The 21,525-nt window shown below is 37.5% G+C and overlaps 1 protein-coding gene across 1 annotated transcript in view; it reads right to left on the bottom strand.

The window, feature by feature from the left end:
* The window catches only part of LOC129745614 (formin-like protein), a 66,540-nt gene that overhangs the window by 12,626 nt on the left and 32,389 nt on the right, over nt 1-21,525 (bottom strand). The window contains exons 3-7 of the mRNA XM_055738798.1: nt 7,683-9,432; nt 7,327-7,619; nt 6,815-7,267; nt 6,642-6,743; nt 1,941-2,066 (exon numbers count right to left, since the gene is read on the bottom strand). Of these exons, the coding sequence (XP_055594773.1) occupies nt 1,941-2,066; nt 6,642-6,743; nt 6,815-7,267; nt 7,327-7,619; nt 7,683-9,432 (2,724 nt within the window). The remainder of the gene's footprint in view (nt 1-1,940; nt 2,067-6,641; nt 6,744-6,814; nt 7,268-7,326; nt 7,620-7,682; nt 9,433-21,525) is intronic.

Here is a 21,525-nt window from a genome sequence, read left to right as displayed (position 1 = left end):
TAGTTATTTTATTACAACTTATTTTTCGATTGATTGACCTTGTTTAAATTCTAGTGGGATTTTTTGATTACTGCACCGATCGAGATTTGGCTCTCTGACGCGCTGTGTACTTTCTATCCGCTTTCTTCATTATCTGGTCTTGATATTATGGTCCTAAAATTCCTGAAAATCGTCACTTTGTCATCAAATTCTTAACCCAACAACTGAATAATAGAACAAAGGTACTGTATCACTGTTACAATTATCGGTATTTGGTGGAATTATCATTTCTGTACAATCATTATATAATACTCGTAAGGTGCAATTGGCAAGCATCATGATATTTAAATTCACCTTATAATAGCTATATGCAGGACCGATTTTAACTAAGAATAACCAAATTTAAGCATTCAACAATAAATAGTGCACAGATGCTAAATTCAACAAACGCTAAACCAAAAGTACGTGAGTCAATCCGGGTTTCCATGAAACGGCGTGAGAACTAAATTGAAAAAGTGAGTAACCAGCTTATAAAACTGAACGTTTCTAGTTTATGACTTACTTATGAAAACGAATTTGTTAACATGAAATGTTCAAAACCGGTGAGAAAAGGATTAGAGTCTTAGAAACTAAAAGTGCGATTAACAATGCGTGAAACAAGGAAAATAAAGCAATCATGCTGATTGAATGTTGTTTGCAAATGATACATCCACCTGTTATTTGAGTTATAAATATGCAACACTTCATCAAACAGATTTTTAATAAACTGTTTATTTTACAAGTTTAAAAAATATAAACATCTCAACTGATAATTTTTCATCAATAGTATTACTGAGGATTTTTTTCTATCATGGGAATCAAGCTTGGAAGACGAACTTCTAAAATAAGAATGCCTCAAATGTCGAATTGGGCAACACCAAGTTTGACTTCTTAAATATTTTTTGAGCTATCGACTTCAAGCTTTACGTTTTCTGGACCAAAATTTTCTTGAAGAAACCTGCTGGGCGCTTGTTTCGGAACAACCATCAACGACGTCGTCTTGATTTGGAACGAGCAACATTTCGAGGCAACTTTGGGTTCCAGCAATTCCACGGACCGATCTTGATTTGGGAAGGCGAGCAAAAATCGAACAGTTTTTTCCGGGCTTTGAAATTTTTTGAGAAAAGAAGTTATTGAACGTCTATGCGGGAAAAATGTGTTATTGTATCATGTTGCTAGAATAAGCGAGACCCAACTGCACCACAAAACACTACTAAATGGGGATGAAACTACTGAAAACAAAAAGAAAAACAAGCTTTTACATGAATCAATTTTGATAATCAATTATATTTGTATAATGAGAAAACTAAAGATAAGCTTAGCACTAATAGTTACACACACAAAAACCAGTAGATATATGCAAAAAAGGTATAAACACACATAGAAATACAACGATATTATTAACAATATGGCATCTATTTTAGTCAAGGCAAATGGATTATATATTAGAACTTTAGATGAACTATCCACCGAATGATACAAAAAAGTTTGCTTAAATGAAAATTCATTTATAATACCATTCGACAAAGTTCAAATCATCTAGATTTTCTGTCAGAATAAAGCAAACTGTCAAAATAAAAAAAATTAAACAAAAAAAAAAACACACACACACGCACAGCTCACAACTATCCAGAGACTACCACCATGAAACTTTCTCGCTTATGAAGAAGCAATAGGGAAAAAACACCCTATTTTATCAATGAACTGGTGCCGAAAACGTGTTGCAATTCCCTATTCATGTGGGTTAGATTTTGCAGGAAGGTACTGGACAGGCGAATGCTGGGATCGACACCCAAATGGCCGCCGATCCCAGCACCTACACCTTCGCTTGTAGCCAACTCAAAACCTCCCACGCCACCTCCTCCTGCTCCCGATCCACCAGTGCCGTTAGCGACTAGCATAGCGAGCGACGGTGTGCGTACCTGTTGCTTCTTCTGGTTGATCTTGTTGTTCCTCAGGACCACTCGCTCCTCTTCGTCCTTCTTGCTGGCGGCTAGCAGGGCCGCTTGCTCCAGTCGGCGCCGTTGCTCGTTCTCCTGGTCACATGTCTGTTTGGGGAACATAAAAAAAAGAAGATTGTTAACAATGTTTGGAAAAAGATTTTCAAAATTAAATACTGAATATTCATTGAGTTTCTTGGGCAATAAAAAAAACATGATCGCAACAGAAGAAGTGTTTTGTTTCGAAGTGTTTTGAACGCTTGCCTGTTACTGGCTAAGGTCAAACCTTGAGATGTTACGACGGTTCTGAATACCTGAAAACCTTAGAAACATTTCTGATTGTGAATGTTTTTTCTCGAATAACGGTTTTGGATGATTTTGTGCAGAGTTACTGAGTCGTTCGAACCATACAGAAGTCCAAAGTGAACTTAATAAGGCTTAACTCGTAACGCCAATGAGACCATAATTGGCGTTATATGAGTTAATTAAATATAGAACGCGTCTAGAGGTGCAATGGTCCAAATAACTAAGTCTCACGAACAGAGTTACTTTTAACTATTGTGGACTGCGTATTATTCACGTTCACGTAGTTGAAGTAAGGATCGTTGTAGCGAGTTCGACATTACGTAAAATAACGAGGCCTCATATCCGAATTGGTGGCGACCATACCTTTTTTGTCTACTCAGATCTCCAACTTTTGACCTTCGACCGATTCACGACCTTTACACTCAAGCACTCCCGATAGACAAGATCTTGTTGAGACAGATCCCAAAAAGAAAAGGTCGTTCGCAGATGTACTGCGGCAAATTTGAAGAGACATGATCCTCGTGCTGCGTAAGGGGGTAACGCCATAGGCAGGTATACCGTACTCACATTGGAAATTTTGGGTAACCAAGTACAACTTCACTCAGCTAAGAAGCTGGTAACCGTAGAGGTGGAATACCTCGATGAATACCTCAACAAGAGGAAAAACTGCGTAATGCTCAAGTCACTCAATGTGGAATCTGCGATTCGGATTAGAATCAGTTTGCACAACAGCTGAGAACAAGTGACACTTAATGTATCCAGCTTCCAGTGAACGCAGTCAATAAAGTGCTTCAAGTCAATGAAGTGCTCCCAGTGCATGGATTTTGGCCGCAGGACTTTCACACAGTGTAGACTGTGCGAAGCCAGCAAAGTGCTTTATGTAGACGGGTGTGTGTGCACCCGATCAAGTCACAGGTGGCCCTGGGTGCCCAACCTTCTGGGAGGCACTGGCGCAACCATCGCGATCGTCGTTAGGTTGCCGGGAGTGTTCTTGTAGCATCGAAGCAAGGTGTGAGTCAACACAGAGATAGATGGTACCTTAACATGGTCATTGCGAACCGGCATCACACAGTCGGGAGACTTCGAGTAGAGTGCGTCCGATCCTATGACCGAAACTACGAAGATATGGCAACGTCTTCTGCGTAGTGAATCTCTGGGATTCGTCGGGTGCATGGTAGGATAACTCCACCAGGCGGGAATATTCGAGTAGTGGCATTTCCTAAAAAAGTGAAGCTGAGGCGATGAGACACGACCTTCCACGACGAAGAAGGTAAAGTCTTATCCCCGCAGCTTCGGTTGTTGGGAACCGTACTACTCGGATACTCGCTGAAGATGGAGCACAAATGCGGCGTATCTACGGCATCCGCTACGCAGAAGACTTTGTAGTTTGATCCTTATCTTTGTAGCTTCAAACTGTGGAGTCCGACACACACTTCTGGACAGCCCCCTGTTGATGGGGTCAGGTTACTCCGCCGTTGTCCGGTTTCTTTTATCCCTTTGGCTGACAACCCTAGGATTTTCGGCCCGCGGCTTTTTCTGCCCGTCGTGTGCCAGGTCGAGAGCAGCTTATCATGGACTCGCGCCTGTCACGGGCTCGAGAGACTCGCCCGGCATCTTGAACTTTTTTACCCTTCGGTATACCCCAACAGTGGTTAACCTTCTTCCTGGGAGGTCCGCTTCGAAAAAGGTTTTGTCTTATCCCCGCAGTTTCCCCCTTCCTTCTCCGGCACTACTCGAATACTCAGCGGTGGGGTATCCTACAAACGTTCGCGGCGCACCCATGACCTTCTTTATGCAGAAGGTGATGCCTTACCACACTACTCGGATGCTCACCGGTGAAGGAGTCATCATACACCGTTCACGGACTGTAGTTGACTCCAGCACCTGTGCAGGACAGCCATAATCCGGGTGAACCCATCGCTGACCGCATGCCAAGTGTTGGGGTCCGTACACATGCTCTACACCACGCTGTCTGCTGTAGTGTCGGGCCCACACACAGCAAGTACGTTGGTATGTTCCGCCGCAAACCTCGGACAGGCAAACACCACATGTTCGGGTGTTTCCTCTTCGTCACCACAATCTGGGCAATATGGCGAAGCCACATGTCCAAACTGGAAGTGGTACTTCATGAAGTCTGCATGACAAGTCAGGAATTGCGTCATATGGAAGTCTACTTCACGTGTTTTTTTTTTTCCGATCCAGCTCCCGATGTTCGGGATCAGACGATGGGTTCACCTTCCTCTAGCTGAGCTGTCTCACAGCTGCTGCCAGTTGGACACTGAGTCCTCATTGACGAGATCTCGTACCTTGGGCGTGTCTTTATTAATAAACATCCTCCTCTAGCAAAACCGAGATGGGCATGATGAACGCTGTTAAGTTTCTGCAGGTTACATTGTCTTTCCAGGGCCTGCCTCCAGGTCGCTGCTTCGTACCGCAAGATTGACGTGGTCACACTTGACAGTATCTTTCTCTTGCTTAGGATGCTGAGGATTGCCGAGGAGTTCGACATCATCCGTGTGAGTGCGGCCTTGGCCATTGTCGCTCTCTTACACACGGTCGACATGACCCGTGAAGCTGAGTCTGTCGTCGATCATCACCCATAGGTACTTAATTGCGCGTTTGGACACGATATCACACGGTCCAACTGCAATGGTACCTGTTTGGAATGAAAACAGGTTGGTGATCAGCACCATCTCGGTTTTTTGGTGGGCTAGACGCAGGCACTTGAAGAGCATCCAGCTTTTCACTACCTGGAAAGCTACTGTGGCAAGTAGCTGTACCTCCACTGTCGAGGAGGCTCTCGTCAAGAGGACTACATCATCCGCAAATCCTATCACACCCTACGAAACCTCTTGTGTCCGTATGCCCTCACCGGTCATATACTGTAGTTGGCGATTGTGGAAATAACTTTCCACAAGCCCATACAGATATGCCGGAACCCTCATTTGGATAAGCGGATCGCTGTCCAACTGACGCTATTGAGGGCGTTTTTCACGTCCAGAGTGACACCGCGCAAAAGCGGAGCCTTCTCCTTTTCGTCAGCTTGGCTCTGTCCGCTATCTCAATGACAGATCGGATGGCATCTACGGTGCTACGTCCTCGACGTAAATCAACCTGTTTCTCCGAGAGTCCACCCTCACTTTCGGTGTACTTCTGGTTCTGAATCACCTTATCCAGGACCTTACCCGCTGTGTTCAGTGAACAGATCGTTGCAATGATGACCGGAACATTTCAGGGAAATCGTGCTATGGGATCAGTTAGTTGATGTTCGCTCTTAATTTGTCAAGGCACATTCAAGGTGGCGCACCCCCACTTTTAGTTTTGGCCATAACTATCCTATAGGCATCGCCACATGGACAGGCGTTGGCGTCACGGCACGATCTCGCGCTTGTGGAGAGTGGCTTAAGCTCCGCTCTCCCTTCTTGGGTCAATGCGTTCTGCATCCTGCGCCTTGCCCTATGGCAAGCGGCGCACAGACCCGCGATTTTCTCTACCCACCAGTAGACGGGTGGCCTAGTGTTTTTACGCTTAGCCCTTCTGGTCATCGCAGTATCGCAAGCGCGAGCTAGTATCCTCGTCAGTTCTTCAGTGGACAGGTTGTCCAGGTTCTTTTCCCTATGCAACACCTCGACGAAGACGTTCTGGTCGAATTGTGTTGTTTTCCAGAGGAGTTCACCTGTCCTAGAGTCTACCTGTCCGCGTACTTGAGCCTTACCGATAGCGGATCACTATGTGTGTAGGCCTCGTTCACCATCCAATTGCATACCAAAACACCAAACCGTACAGCAAAGGTCAGAGACCCCTATTGGAGATAAAGGAGTAGGAGGTATACGTGGAATATATCATGAGTCGTTGCATTGCATCCAAGAATCCGGAGTTGCAAATTGGGGGAAAGCGGTTGTTCGCCGTGCCTTAGAATGCAATTCGTAAACGAGGATAAGACCTATAGACAAGCGAGATCTGGTGGCCCCAAGTGACCGATCAAAAAGTATCTGGATAAATTGAAGTAGGTCTTTTCACGCAACTTCTCCCGACACAGTTGCCACCAGCTTCGTACGGCTAGGGAGTCCACAACATGGACCCAGTATCGATCAAGAATCTTGAAACTATCATTAAGAAACTAGCGGTGAAGAAGGCTGCACATCCGGAACAGTCAACTGAATCTTCTTCTGTAGCAGATACGTCCTTCCCAGGTGGTTCTTGAAAAAAACCTTAATTGTGAAGCATCCTGATTATTGCTAGAGACTTTTTGAATAAAATTTTCGGTTTGAGAATTTTCACCCGAAACATTTAAAAAAAATATATGTTTTTTTCATTGATTTTTTTTTTTGTAAATGTAAGATTTCTGTAACGAAAGTTAATAAAATAATATCTCACCTTAAAAGCTCTGGTAAACCGGACTAGTAGCGAAAAGAACGCATTGGCATCCGCATTCCTCGATGATTCACCGAAATATTCGATGCACTCTTTGAACGAATCCTGTAATTAAAATTAAAAAAGAAATTGATTCAGAAAAAATCCTCACACTTATGAAATGTAACATTGCTCACCTGCGCCGTTTTACAGTCGGTTCGGATCTTCTTCAGCTTCTCTTCCGAGTTATTGAGGAAATCACGCAGCACATGGTTCTGGGTACCCTTGCCCCGCAAATCGGCCTCCTTTCGGACCGCCTCCATACCCTTGTCCAGCTCGTTCACGTCCGAGATCAGTATCTCGAGCGATACCTGGGCCGCTTTGTCCACACAGAACAGCTCCGAATCGAAGTTGATCAGCTCCGGGAACTTGAGTCGAATGGTCGCCACGATGTAGTGCATCAGGCTCATCCGCTTGTCGTTGGACTTGGTATCGAGCAGGGTATCTAGGCTTTGCAGTTTGAAGCCGTAGGCCGGACCTCGTTTGCTGCTGTTCATGTAGTTTCCGAAGGCCAGGATGATTTCCAGCAGGGAACGGAACTTTTTCGAAGATTTTATCGACGAGGAAGCCGAAATGATGGCATAGATTTGCTATAGGAAAGATAAAAAAAATAAGTTTCTGAGAAGAACGATGGGCATCAAAAACCTACCGGATTGATCAGATGCAAGCTGTCGAAGAAGTTGCCGATGTAGTTCATGATCGATAGCTTCGAAGAGATGCGTTCCACCTTGGTCAGCTGCAGCATAAACTTGTCCTCCTCGGTCAGCAGGTTCAGATCTTTCTTCTCTATCACATATTCTTTGTACATTTTCTGCTCCTGATCGGTCGGGACCATCTTCTGCAGTAGTTCGACGTTTTCCAACGACAACTGCTTGAGATCCAAGTTGTTGATCGCCTTGATGACCAGCTCGGCCGGCATTTCCAGCTTGCGGCGAGAGATTGCTGCAGGGAAAAGTTTCAATTAGTTTGATCATTACTAGAAGAAAGCAGAAGTTTAAAACCTACCTATATTTCGTAACCTCGTATGCTCGAGCAGTGAGATGTGCTCTGGTTTCTTGAACCGCTTGCTGGGGAATGTCGAGAGGCCATCCATGTTGTCGCAGTTTCCGTTGCTCAGAGGGCCGCCCATGCCGATCTTGAAGCGCTCTTCGAATTCGTTGAAGTCGATCTGTCGATGGAGTTTTTCGTCATCCAGCTCGTTGAATATCGTGCCTCGTACCTGGTTGGGTTTCAGAGCTACCCAGTTTAGCGTCGGAAGTTTGTATTTGGTTTGCACTTTACGTTTGATGGTCATGGCTCCATCGGTACAGTGGATGGCTCCGCTCAAGTTCATGAACCCACCGGGACCAGCCGGAGGTGGTGGAATGAAGGACGGTGGTTTAGGAGGAGCTCGCGGGGCATTGCCGTTGAGATTGGGCATTGCTGGGGGTGCTGGTGGTGGGGGAGGTGTCGGAGCAACAGGTGGCGCTGGCGGTGCAGGAGGTGGAGGTATAGGTGGAGCACTTTCTCCGCCATTACTCGTCGGACTGAGTTCGGAGAGTTTACCACCTTTGGCGAGTAGATTCGATACATCGGCAATGGAGGTTCCTTTTGGTAGCGTTCGGGTGAGATTCTCGAACTCCAAAAGCATCGACTGGCGACTTTTGGATTCTTGTTCGTGCTCTTTGAGAGCTCGTTTTAGTTTGATAATTTCCTCTTCTACGGTTCGTTGTTTGTTTAGAAGGTCGTCACGTTCGACCCGAGTTTGACTCAGTTCTGACTCTAGTTCTCCGATTTTGAACAGGGCTTCCCGTTCGATTTCACTAGCCTGATCTAAGGCACGTCCTAGTTCGTCTTCTAATTCGTTGACCCTCTCGAGGGCGGCAGTCTTCGTTTCGCTGTCTTCCATCAAGGCAGCTACGTCGAACACATTATCGAGATAGGCCGAAATTTGGACATGCAACTCTTCGGACTCGGTTAATCGAAGCTTCTCCAAATATTCATCTAATCCTAGCGCAGTAAACTCGTACTGCAAATGCACCCTGTAGTTCATATCTTCTACGGAATGTACAACAATATTTACAAACTGCATGCAAGCTACCATAAAATCGATATTGAACAATTCGTAGTTCATGAAGTACTCCATCAGCGTCTGAAAACGACGTTGCTCGGAGCACACCTTCTTAAAGTTGTCGAATGCCGACAATATGATTTCGTGACCACCCTTGACTAGGCAGATCGCTGCCAATAGCTCCAGTACTAGCGCTTTCGTCCTCAGCGATTTGTGGATTAAGCTTAGCGCTATACAGTTGATCGCTTCCCGATGCTGTATCACCATGTTGAAGCCGTACTTGTTGTTCATGATCGCTCTCATACACATTATACACACGTGAATATCATCGGTAGTCAATCCCATGTTAAGCTTCGCTATGTGCCGGGACCTCCGCCGGATACTCGGACTGTCCATCATATCGCCCAGCCCTGGCCGCATAAACCCATTCAAACCCAGCTTGTTGTTGGTTTCGTTACTACCGTACGACGTGATGGTCGTATCCTTCGGGTTCAGACCCTCGTCCGATTCCGTTTTGGTTTCCTGTATCCGTTGCTCGTGTCGCATCATCGCCAACCGGAAACTGAGATAATCAATCAGGGCGTCCAGGCCCTGGTTTTCGTCGTCCAGAAACTCCTTCACCCATTCGATGTGGTTTGTGCGCAACGATATTTCCAGATCCCGCAGGACCTGGGTCGAGGTCGATTCGCCGACCATTTTGCGTTTCTGGAAATTAAAAAAAAAAAAGAAATTGTAGATTATCATGGTTTTTTCGGTCGTTTTTATATGCTTTAAACTACAAATTTGCGTAAAATGTTTTTGATGAGATCTAAAATCTTTGGGAGACATTATAAAACCATTTCAATAGTGAATGATTCTTAATTAATGCTTCTAACAAGGTAATGTTGTGCCACGCGACAGCGTGAAGGACAAAACTTCTTTCAAGTTCGAACGCGCAGCGTGAGGAGTCGGATACCAAAACGGTTTTTAAAGGACCGTGGTGAGCATTGAATCAATTAAAGTACCCAAACCATAAACAAAGCACAATATTCGTTCCAAAATAAATTTAGTTGGAAAATTTCAAAGTTGTAGTTTCATTTAAAAAACCATTTTGAAAAAATAAATTTCGAATCATATGAAATTCACAAGAATATTCATTAGAAAAAAAAACAAAAAAAAAATACTAGAGAAAAAAATCTGGGATTTGTGCCATTCTGGGAAATGTTCCATTCTGGGGAAAAAAATTCTGGGAAATGGTCCATTCTGGGAAAAATTCATTCTGGGCAATGGTTTTCGGGTAAATGGGATACAATCTAAGATCGCATGCCAGATTTGGGCCCAACGAGCCTGAAGTTTGTATGGGTTTTTGAGACATTTTGTTTGGGAGGAACATGAAAATCCTGTTTGTCATCAATAACTTTGGTCCCTTTCGGCCAATTTCTTTTGAACATGGGTTTTCTTGAAGCCTAAACTATGACAAATATTTCATCCCAAAACTGTATTTCGGTTCGAGTAAAGATAAAAAATATGTTATTAGGCTTCAAAATGGGCTTACTTTAAAAATTGTGCCTCATTAAAAATGATAAATATAACCCTCAAAAACATAAGCCAATTTTTTAAGCCTAATAACTATTTTATCTTCACTCGAACCTAAATGCAGTCCTGGGATGAAACATTTGGCATAATTTAGGCTTAAAGAAAAACCGTATTCAAAAGAAAACGGCCGAAAAAGTCCAAAGTTTTTAACAAAATGCCTCTAAACCCCATTCAAGCTTCAGGCTTCGGCACCCCTTCACGTGAGCTGAACTGGCCAAAATTTGGCATGGGTTCTTGTACTAGGCCTAGGATCAATTTTAGCCTGCAGCGCACAACTTTTTCAAAAGTCGGGTCATTTGAGGCACTCTAAGGCGCTATAAATTCTTTTCCTTTTCTGATACCTGAAATGTGAAAAAAATGACAAACATCGCCAAATTACAGAAATTATAAAAATGACAAAGAATGACACAAGTTTTGAAAAAGGCCAAATAACAGAATGTCAAAAATGAATGAAGAATGTCAAAAATAAATTAAAAAGACAAAAAAAACAATAATGACAAAATTTCATAAATTATAAAAAAAAATAAAAAAAGAAAAACAAACGACATAAAAACAATAATCATGAGAAATTGAATGAGAAAAAACACGACCAAAATAGAAAAAAAAATATCAAAACAATTGTTTTTTTGGTAATTTTGGTATTAAAAAAAGGGTTTTGATTATTTTTTTAATATCAGTTATTTCCGATTTGTGTAATTGTTGAAAATGTTGTTATGTTATTTTTGTAATATTTTTTATGGAAAAAATGACAAAATTTATTGAAATGCAAAACAACGAAAATGAAAAAAAATTAAAAAATATATTTAAAATTAGAAGAATTAAAAAAGTTAAAAATGATAAAAAACGATATTTTTGTAATTTTTCAAAAAAAACTAAAAATAACAAAAATGTTAAAAATCAATAAAAAATGACGAATAGGCCAAAATGAGAGGGAACGACAAAAAGAACAAAAAATATTAAAAGAATAACAAAAAAGGGCAAGAATGGAACACATTACAAGGATTACATAAATAACAAAAATTGCAAGTTAAAAAAAAATCTTTTCTTTCCTTTCAGGAATTAGAAAAAACGAAAATAAAAACAATGAATGACAAAATCATGCGAAAATGATTAGAATATCACGAAATAACAAACACGACCAAAATAGAAAAAAAAATATCAAAAAAATTGTTTTTTTTTCGGTAATTTTGGTATTTAGAAAAAGGGTTTTTTTTTAAATTTTCAATACCAGTTATTTCCGATTTATGTAATTGTCGAAAATGCTGATATGTTATTTCTGTAATGTTTTTTATGGAAAAAGTGACAAAAATGACAATGATTGAAATGAAAAAAACAACGAAAATGAAAAAAATGAAAAAATATATAAAATTAGAAGAATTAAAAAAGCTATAAATCTTATATATAAAAATGGATGCGTTTTTTGGTAACACCATCACGTATAAACGGTCGGTCGGAATGAAGTGAAATTCGGTATCAGAGGATTTTTCGGGTCGGAGATGGTTTGTATAATAGTTTCAAGAACCTCACTTTTTATGAAAGGGGGTCCCCATACAAAATTATCTCTTCACATCATCATATATATACAAATGGAGGCGTTTTGCCTTTCTTACAGAAAGGTATAGTTATCGGTCGATTTGGGAGATCCTTAATTATGGGTCTTAGATATACCTTTATAGGTACCTATCGAATCAGCTCGACTAGTTCAGACGATGTCAGTGTATTTGTGTGTGCTGGTGTGATTTTTTGTAAACATTGTCCACACGTTTTTGCGAAACTGGGAAGTACAATAAAAATGATTTTTGTCTTAAAAAATTAGATTTTTTTCCCTCTTCAATGTATAAAAGAAAGAAAGAAAAAACAAAATAGTTTGAAAAATAAATTTTCATAGTAATTATCATCAAATCATCACTCCAAAAACGTGTCAATATGGCTGGCTAGCCACAACCAGCAATCACTAAACTCAAGATTATCGTATATATGACGTCAAATTATACGTGACGTCATAGATACGCGCTTGCTATCTAAAAGTATGGACCTGTCGATGTGTGGAAGGGAGAACAGACAGAATTTACTCCCACTCAGGTTTTGATGTCATCCTGACAGAAACCGTATGGGAGGAAGAAGACAGTTAAAATTTTCCCAGCCAAAGATTTTTTTTAAATTTTTATGGATCAGTTTGATACCGATCCATTGCAAAAATTTCGGAACCGAAGCTCCGAATTTGAATCATAAAAATGGTTTTCACCAAGGGGTACTACCCCGAAATTGATGAAGTCGTTGATGAGTACGTCATGCCCACACTGTATGGTACGGAAGCGATAGTAACTTCGCCCAACATTATATTCAGGCACAGATTGCTCTGAGAAGGGGAAAACAACACGGGTACGCGGACGATGTATGTCCTCTCATCTTCTCACATGCCGTTCGTGCTTACGAAGCTTTTTCTAAAGCAGCAACGACAGGAGAGTATTTCGCCCGTGGAAGCAAATTAAATCTAATAAGACAAATGCTACTGAATCCTCTCGAGCTTTAAGCTCTCGGGCTTGTTTTTTTTGTTCCCTTTTCTCTTCCTCTCTTCAGATCTAACGTTGCGTTGTTGTTGTTGGGGTTGGTGTCTTGCAAAAACGATGACTGCTTGGAGGTCAATTTGAACTTTCACTTGCTGAAGCCAATGGAAGATGACAACCAAACAGTAGCGCCACCAAGCCCTTCATAGTAGAGTTTGAAGCATTTGGGATTTTTTTTGGAACATGCATATAAAGCTAAAAAGCTAATAATCATTATTGACAAAGTTGAAGAAACAGAAAAAAAACATTTTCGCCAGGATGATCAAATACAAAAATGACAAAATTGAAAAAATTGACTTAATAGACCAATTTGACAAAATTGACGAAATTGACAAACTTGACATAATTCATTGATTTGACAAAACTCACTTAGTTGAAAAAATCATAAAATTTGATGGAATTTATAAAATTGACAAAATCGAGAAAATTGGTCGATAAAATTCACTGAATTGACAAAATTAACAAAATTGAAAAAATTGACAAAATTGACAAAATTGACAAAATTGACAAAATTGAAAAAATTAACAAAATTGACAAAAGAGATGACAAAATCACTAAATTGACAAAATTGACAAGATTGATAAAACTGAAAAAAAATCGACAAAATTGACAAAATTGACCAAATTGACCAAATCGACCAAATTGACAAACTTGGCTTAATTCATTGATTTGACAAAATTCACTTAGCTGAAAAAATCATAACAATTGATAATATTTATAAAATTGAAAAAATCGAGAAAATTGGCAGAGTTGACAAAATTGACGATGAAAAAATCGACAAAATTCACTGAATTGACAAAACTGACAAGATTGATAAAACTGACAAAAATCGACAAAATTGACTAAAACGACCAAATTGTAAAAATTCACAAAATTGACAAAGACAAAATCGACAAAATTCACTTTATTTAAAAAATTGACAAAATGGACTGGCGAAATTTACAAAATTGACCCAATTGACCAAATTGACAAAATTGACAAGATTGACAAATTGACAAAATTGACAAACTTGACAAAATCGAAGAAAATTGACAAAATTGAGAAAATTGGCCAAATTGACAATGACAAAATCGACAAAATGCACTTAATTGACAAAGCTGACAAAATTGACAAGATTGACAAATTTGAAAAAATTGACAGAATTTTCAAATTTGAAAAAGTTGACAAAATCATGAAAATTGTTAAAATCGACAAAATCTAGAAAATTGGTTAAATTGACACAATTTACTAACTAACAATGCTGACAATATCATGAAAATTGATAAAATTGACATTATTGACAAAATGGAAAAAATGACCAAATTAACAAAATTAACGAAATAGACAAAATCAACAAAACAGAATAAAAATCTCAAAATAACAAAATTAAAAATACTACGCTTTCAAAATTTTCAATATTATTAATTTTCAAAATTTATTCAACCGATTTTCTACATTTAGGTATCGTATTTTACTCTAGCAATTGAAATTTAATCCAATAATTTTATCTTTGTATTTGTTTCCTCTACTTGAGAGGTTGAATTATTTGAAATACATGGTCAGGTATCTTTTTTTAAATTGTATTCTTAATTTTTATACCCCTTCCATTTTGAAGATATCATATGCTGTAACTCCAAAAGGAGTAAATTGAGTTAGACTATAATGTCATAGAAACGGAATCATACATGATATTCCAGAATCTAGTTATTCAAAAATCTCCAATAAGTTGCAAATAAGGTTATTTATATGAAATTTATGATTATATAAAAATACTTTTATCCTAATAAAAACGTTGAATCTTTATATCCTAAATTCATTTTGGATTTATTGCGTATGAAATTCATTAATCATAATTCATAATTCATTTTGTTTTATATGTACCCAAATATAATTTACAGGCTGTAAGAAAGGCTACAATCCACTGTCAAGTGTATTAAATCGGGTTTTTTATTGTAACACCATCACGTATAAACGATCAGTCGGAATGAAGTGAAATTTGGTATTCGAGGGTTTTTCGGGTCAGAGATGGTTTGTATAATAGTTTCAAGAACCTCACTTTTTATGGAAGGAGGGTCCCCATACAAAATTATCTCTTCACATCTGATATATAAAAATGGAGGCGTTTTCTTTGTAACACCATCACGTATAATTTTTTTTTTGTTTCGATTATATTCGTTTTACCATCTTTATGGCATTCGCGACTTTATCAATGTTACAGTTGGCGGATCGTTATTGAAAAACTTATCCGGTACAACTGTGTTCGATGTTTACTCTTGGGCTCGAACTCGCGGACATCGGCTCAGGTGACAACAGACTTGCCAACTGAGCTATATCGCAAGCCCTCCATCACGTATAAACGGTCGGTCGGAATGAAGTGAAATTTGGTATCCGAGGTCGGAAATGGTTTGTATAATAGTTTCAAGAATCTCACTTTTTACAAAATCAACATTAAATGGGACACAAGTCGTACACTTTGGTTACGATTTTCATAAAAATCGATTCGACAGCTCGATGCAGTTAAGGACGTGTAGATGAAGTAAAACATTTAATATGATTCATTTATCAAAAGGTAAAACGAAGTTTACCGGGTCAGCTAGTTTAAATATAAATTTAAAAAATGACAAAATTTTGTTATAATAATTTGTTGTGACTATTTTTAGTTTTTAAATAATTGTAGTTTATGCAATTTTCATACATGAAGTAGTTTTCGTAACTGACATTTGTGACTTTTGTCACTTACGCCATTTTTGCAATTAAGTCAATTTTGTTTTTTCCCGAAAACAAAATTACAAAAATGAAAAACAAACAATACAAAAATAATTAAAAACCTAAATGACTTTAAACTTTTGAGATTTGGTAAAATAATAAAAATTGTCCTATCACGTATCGGTAGTGAATGTTGAAAAGAGTGAATGTGCCAAATATAAGCAAATCGAGTTATCAGCTGGTTGATAAAATACGTTTGTTTTTTCTACATTTTAATTGTGTAAAGATATCTGAAGGATGTTTGATTTTCGAGAAATTTAGAAAACAAAATAATTTTTTTTTCTGGGAGCTTAAGGAGCTGTTAAACTTTTCACGCGTTTTTCTCGAAACAGTAAGGTTGGCGCATTCGCCGTAAATATTCCAAATTTGCTACTAATATTTAAAAACACAAAAATGATAAAATTTACAAAAATTGACAAAAACGACAAAAATGAAAAAAAAAACATAAAAATAAAAAAATAAAATCCTAAAGAGCAGAACCAGTGAAAACTCAAAAAGCACGAAAATGACAAAATGACAAAAACAGAAAAAATGAGAAAAATGATGAAATAGCAAAAATAATAAAAAAAATTATATTATAGGAATATTATAGGAATATTATAGGAATATTATAGGAATTATGTTCTTCAAGTTATGTCGTGAGACGGTATACTATGTAAATAAAAAAATAATAAAAATGAAAATTTGTATAAATAAAAAAACTACAGAAATTCAAAAATCTAAAATAATTGAGACAAATTTTTTGAAATTTTGTAATTTGAATGATCTCTTATTTTTTGTAATATTTGTAACTTGACAAATACTTGTTATTTTTATGAAAATGTAACAGTGACTTAAATGCAAAAATTACATAAATCAAACTATTGACAAAAATGACATGATTGCAGATTAAAAAAAAAAACATTATGAAAGCGAAACACAAACTTTTGCATACTGTAAATTGAATTTTAAAAATATGTTTTATCTTGTTTATTTTTTTGTAATTTTGAATTTTTTGTAAGTTTGGTTTAAGCGGGTATTTCTATACATCTTGATATTCTTGTAGTTTTTTTTAATAGAATTTAAGTGTGTCCTTTTTCTTCTTTAATGAGACATTAACACATTAAGGACCGCGAAGAAATTTAGGTCTGGAAACATCTTTATTTGGCATTGCATATCCAAGAAATATCCGAACCAAATACTATAAATAAAGTATTGTTGAGTTATTGAAAGTTTGGCGTTTTCATTTTGTAGCATAAAGTTTCATTATAAAATTCGTTTTACTTAAGTGTAACACATTGGTTGCAAGCGAAAATACAAGATATCTAGTATTTGGTCCGCAATGTGTTAATAAAAAAATTCTAAATATAATTAAAAATTTGAAAAAAAAGGAAACAAACGCTTGTCAATTTGTACTTTTATGTAACTTTGAATATTATTTTTTTTGATAATATTTAATATTTTATGCAATTTAGTGCTCTATTCTTTCCACTAATGGTTTTCTTGAGGCATTTTACTTTTAAAGATTTTATGTGCCGGGACTATTTTTCCTAACTTTGGGACCGTAATTTAGTGCTGAAAAGTTAACTTTTTCAGCATCGAAAAGTGCTGTTTTTCGACACTGTTTTTTCCTTGCAACAATACAGTCGGCAGTCCATGACCTACCTGATTAGAAGTTTTAAGAACAATGGCTTGGTCGTTCACGTGCGATTATTTGTTGAATTTGCTTCTTGTAGGTTAGCTAAATGATTTTTAAGGGAATTTTTCTAATTTTCATAAAATTGTGTATGTAACTGGTTGCAAAACACGATATTTTCAGCACTCGACAAGCCTCGTAGGATAAATTTATGACAAACCAACTTTTTGCAACTTGTTGTGTTAATAACTATTTTCTTATTAGTTGATCTTAATAGATGCCTATGTACTGTGAGTCACGTGACGTGATTTGTCACAACTTTGTCATGACGCTTGGAGACGCTTCAAGAAGAATAAAAACGGTCAGATGAGTTCCGAAAATGGATCCCAGCTTATCCGAGCTAACATTTTTTATCCTTGATAATTTACTGGAGTCAGTACTAAGGGGTGAAATGTTCTAGTCACGTTACGTGACTCGGAGAATTTCAAACTTCGAAATTCTGAAGATTGTAACAATCTTCCCACAATAAGGTGCCCTCCAAATGGTGTAATGAAACCCTTCGCATCACATTAATATTGCCCAGCACATATTTGCATCCCGGATAGGTTTGACAGAAGTGTTATAAGCACCACCTTCATTATATGTAGGTGGATATTATGTGGTTAGATCACAACAAACAAATGTCACTGGAACGGGTGTGTTATTCTCCAATTACCGCCAACCTATCTATATCTGTCAGTTATGGTAATCGAATATCCGCCGACTAGCGGGTTGTAGACAAATGAAAAGAAAAAAAACCAGCTTCGACACTAAATATATTACACATGAGCAGCCTCTGATGCTCTACTTTTATTTCCTTCATCTTGATCTCCGGTCCAGGGCGATGGAAGATGGAGGCGGATTGCCTTGCCACTGCTGACCGAACGACCAAGTCAATCGATCTTCACTGTTTCGATTCAGTTACAAATCAAGCTGCCCCCAACATCCCGTCGTCTCATCGTGTCGTAGATTGTAGCAAAACAGATTTCAATGGAAATACATTACTGTTGCAGCTTCATTTTTCCATCTCTTCATCTGTTGTTTCATTCGAGTCAAATTACCCTTTTCCAATTGATTGATTTTCCTCAGAAATCGATGTACTCGCGGATCGCATTTACTTTTTTTTTCTTCTTCTCCGGTGAACCATTGATCGTGGTAAGCAATAAAATCCACCGGAGAGATTTATGTGATTGTTTTGAACTTGGGGTGGAAATTGCGATCCGCAAAAAAAGAAAAAAAAATTGGGGAAATGTACCAATCGAGCTCTTTCGATAAATCACCGGTTACACTCGAAATTGTTCGCAAAGTTTTGTGTTTGTTGGTTACTGAAGATCAACAGAAAATATCGGCTAATGTACTCGAACAAATGTTGATCGATAATCTTAGCCGGAACTGACCTTTCATGCTAATTTGGGTTCAGTAGAATTATTACAGGATTTCCAATAAACAAAAGTTTGGGAAACTGCTTAATTTATCTAAATAATATGAATTTCTTTGAACATAGATTCCATAGTCAAAACCAAAAAAAAAAACAAATAAAAATCTAACACTGATCAAATCCTGATCCTAACCCGGATTTAGATTCTGATTTTGATTCAGTTATATTTAAATTCAGATTCTGATCCTGTCTCTTTGAATATTCTACTGATCCTGACTCTTAATTTCGGTGATCCTGATCCATATCCCGTTCCTCATTCTGATACAAATCCTGATCTTAATTATCGCCATGATTTTTATTATGATTCCATTCTATTCTCAATTCTGGTTCTGATTGTGATCTTGACTATAATCTTTATCTTCATCCTGATCTCTCAAGTCAAGTTCCAGACTCTAATTATTAACCTGATCTTGATGATGAACTTAATCCTAATTCTGATTCTGATCATAACCCTAATCCTATTTATGCTAATCCTGATTTCATTTTTCTAACTTTCTGACTTTCCGAATTTTTTGCCATCTCCCTTTCCGACAGTCTGACTTCCTGGCTTTCTAATTTTCTGACTTAATGATTATTTGACTTTCTGACTTTCTAACTGTTTTGTGTTATCCTGCTTTCTAATTTCTGTCTTTCTGACTTTCTCACTTTTTAACTTTCTGACTTTTAAGTTTTCTTACTTTCTGAATTTCTGACCTTCTTACTTTCTGACTTTCTACATTATGTAATTCTGACTTTCTGACTTTCAATTTTTTTTACTTTCTGACGTTCTACTTTCTGAAATTCTGACTTTTTGACTTTCTGATTTTCTGACTTTTTGATATTCTGACTTTATTGTTCTCTGGGTTTCTGAATTTCTGGCTTTCTGTTTTCCGACTTCCTGGCTATCTGATTTTTAACTTTCTGACATCTAGATTTCCAGACCTTGTGATTTTCGGACTTTCTGACTTTCGGATTTTCTGACTTCCGAACATTCTGACTTTTTGAGTTTTTCAATTTCTGACTTCCTGCCTATCTGATTTTCTGATATCTTCATTCTCACACTTCGTGATTTTCTGACTTTTTGACTTTCAGATTTTCAAACTTCCTTCTTAGGTACTGCCTTTCCAACATTCCGATTTCCTTACTTCGTGACTTCTTGAATTTTTGGTTTTCTGATTTTCTAACTTTTTAAGCCTTTCCGGCTTTTGACTATTCATATTTTATTTTGTGACTTTCAAAATTTATGACTTTCCGACCTTCTGAATTTTATACTTTCTGACTTTCTGATTTTCTGAGCTTCTGGCCTTCTCACTTCCATCCAAATTTTCTGACTTTCTGACTTTCTACTTTGTAGCTCTCTTAAATTATGACTGAGTTTCAGTTTTCTGACTTTCAGATTTTATGACTTTTAGATTAGGACTCTCATGCTTAACCGAATCTTGATTATGAGCTTAATTCTAATCTGATTCTGATCATAATCCTAATTCTGATTTCTTTTTTTCTAACTTTCTGATTTTCCGACTCTCTCCTTGTCTCACTTTCCGACTACTTTCTGGTTTTCTAATTTTCTGACTTTATGATTACATGACTTTCTGACTTTCTAGCTGATTTTCTCATCTTTATTTTTCAAATTTTCTTACTTTCTGACTTTCTAACTTTCTGACTTTCTTACTTTCTGACTTTCTACATTATGCAAATCTGACTTTCAGATTTTCTGACTTTCTAACTTCAAATTTTTTTCACTTCCTGCCTTTCTACTTTCTGAAATTCTGACTTTTTGACTTTCAGATTTTCTGACTTTTTGAAATTCTGACTTTGTTAATTTCTAAATTTCTGACTTTCTGTTTTTCTGACTTCCTGGCTATCTGACTTTCTAGCTTTCTGACATCTTGATTTTTAGACTTCGTGATATCCTGACTTTCTGACTTTCAGCCTATCTGACTTTCGGATTTTATGACTTTTGACATTTTGACTTGACTTTTGACTTTCTGGCAATATGATTTTCTGACTTTTTGATGTCTTGATGTTAGGATTTCGTGATTTTCTGACTTTCAGACCTTCAGATTTTCAGACTTTCTTCTCTCTGTCTTTCGGACATTCCGACTTCCTTACTTTAGCACTTCTTAAAATTTTGACTTTCTGACATTCTAACTTTCTAAGCCTTTCTAAGGCTTTCGACTTTCTTATTTCCTGACCTTCGGGATTTATGACTTTCCGACCTCCTAAAGTTTATACTTTCTTACATTCTGATTTTCTGACCTTCTGACCTTTTAAATTTTTGACTCTCAAATTTTCCGACTTTGTGACTTTCTACTTTTCCTGATTTTTATTACTTTCTTACATTCTGACATTAAAACGTGACCTTCTGAAGGTCCCAAAGTCACCAACTTAACTTTCTGACTTCCGAATTTTCTAACTTTTCTAACTTTCTGACTTTCTAGCTTTCTAACTTTCGGACTTTCTACTTCCTAGCTCTCTGAAATTCTGTCATCTGACTTTAAGATTTCATGACTTTCGAATTGTATGACTTTCTGACATTTTGACTTTCTAAGTTTCTGATTTTTTGATTTTCTGGCGTCCTGAATGTTTTACTTTCCGACCTTCTGACTTTCTGACTTTCACGACATCAAAGTTTTTAACTTTCAGGTTTTATAACTTTTTGTCATTTTGACTTTCTAAATTTCTAAATTTTTTACTTTTTGACTTTTTCATTTTCTGACCTTCTGACTTTCTTCTTTCTAGCTCTCTGAAAATCTGTCTATCTGACGTTCAAATTGTCTGATTTTCTGACGTCCTGCCTTTTTGATGTCTTAATTTTAAGATTTCGTGAATTTCTGACT

This window comes from Uranotaenia lowii, chromosome 2 (assembly GCF_029784155.1).
Source record: "Uranotaenia lowii strain MFRU-FL chromosome 2, ASM2978415v1, whole genome shotgun sequence".
NCBI lineage: Eukaryota > Metazoa > Arthropoda > Insecta > Diptera > Culicidae > Uranotaenia > Uranotaenia lowii.
Note: the sequence above shows the minus strand (reverse complement) of the source record. Positions and strands in the feature narration are given on the sequence as shown.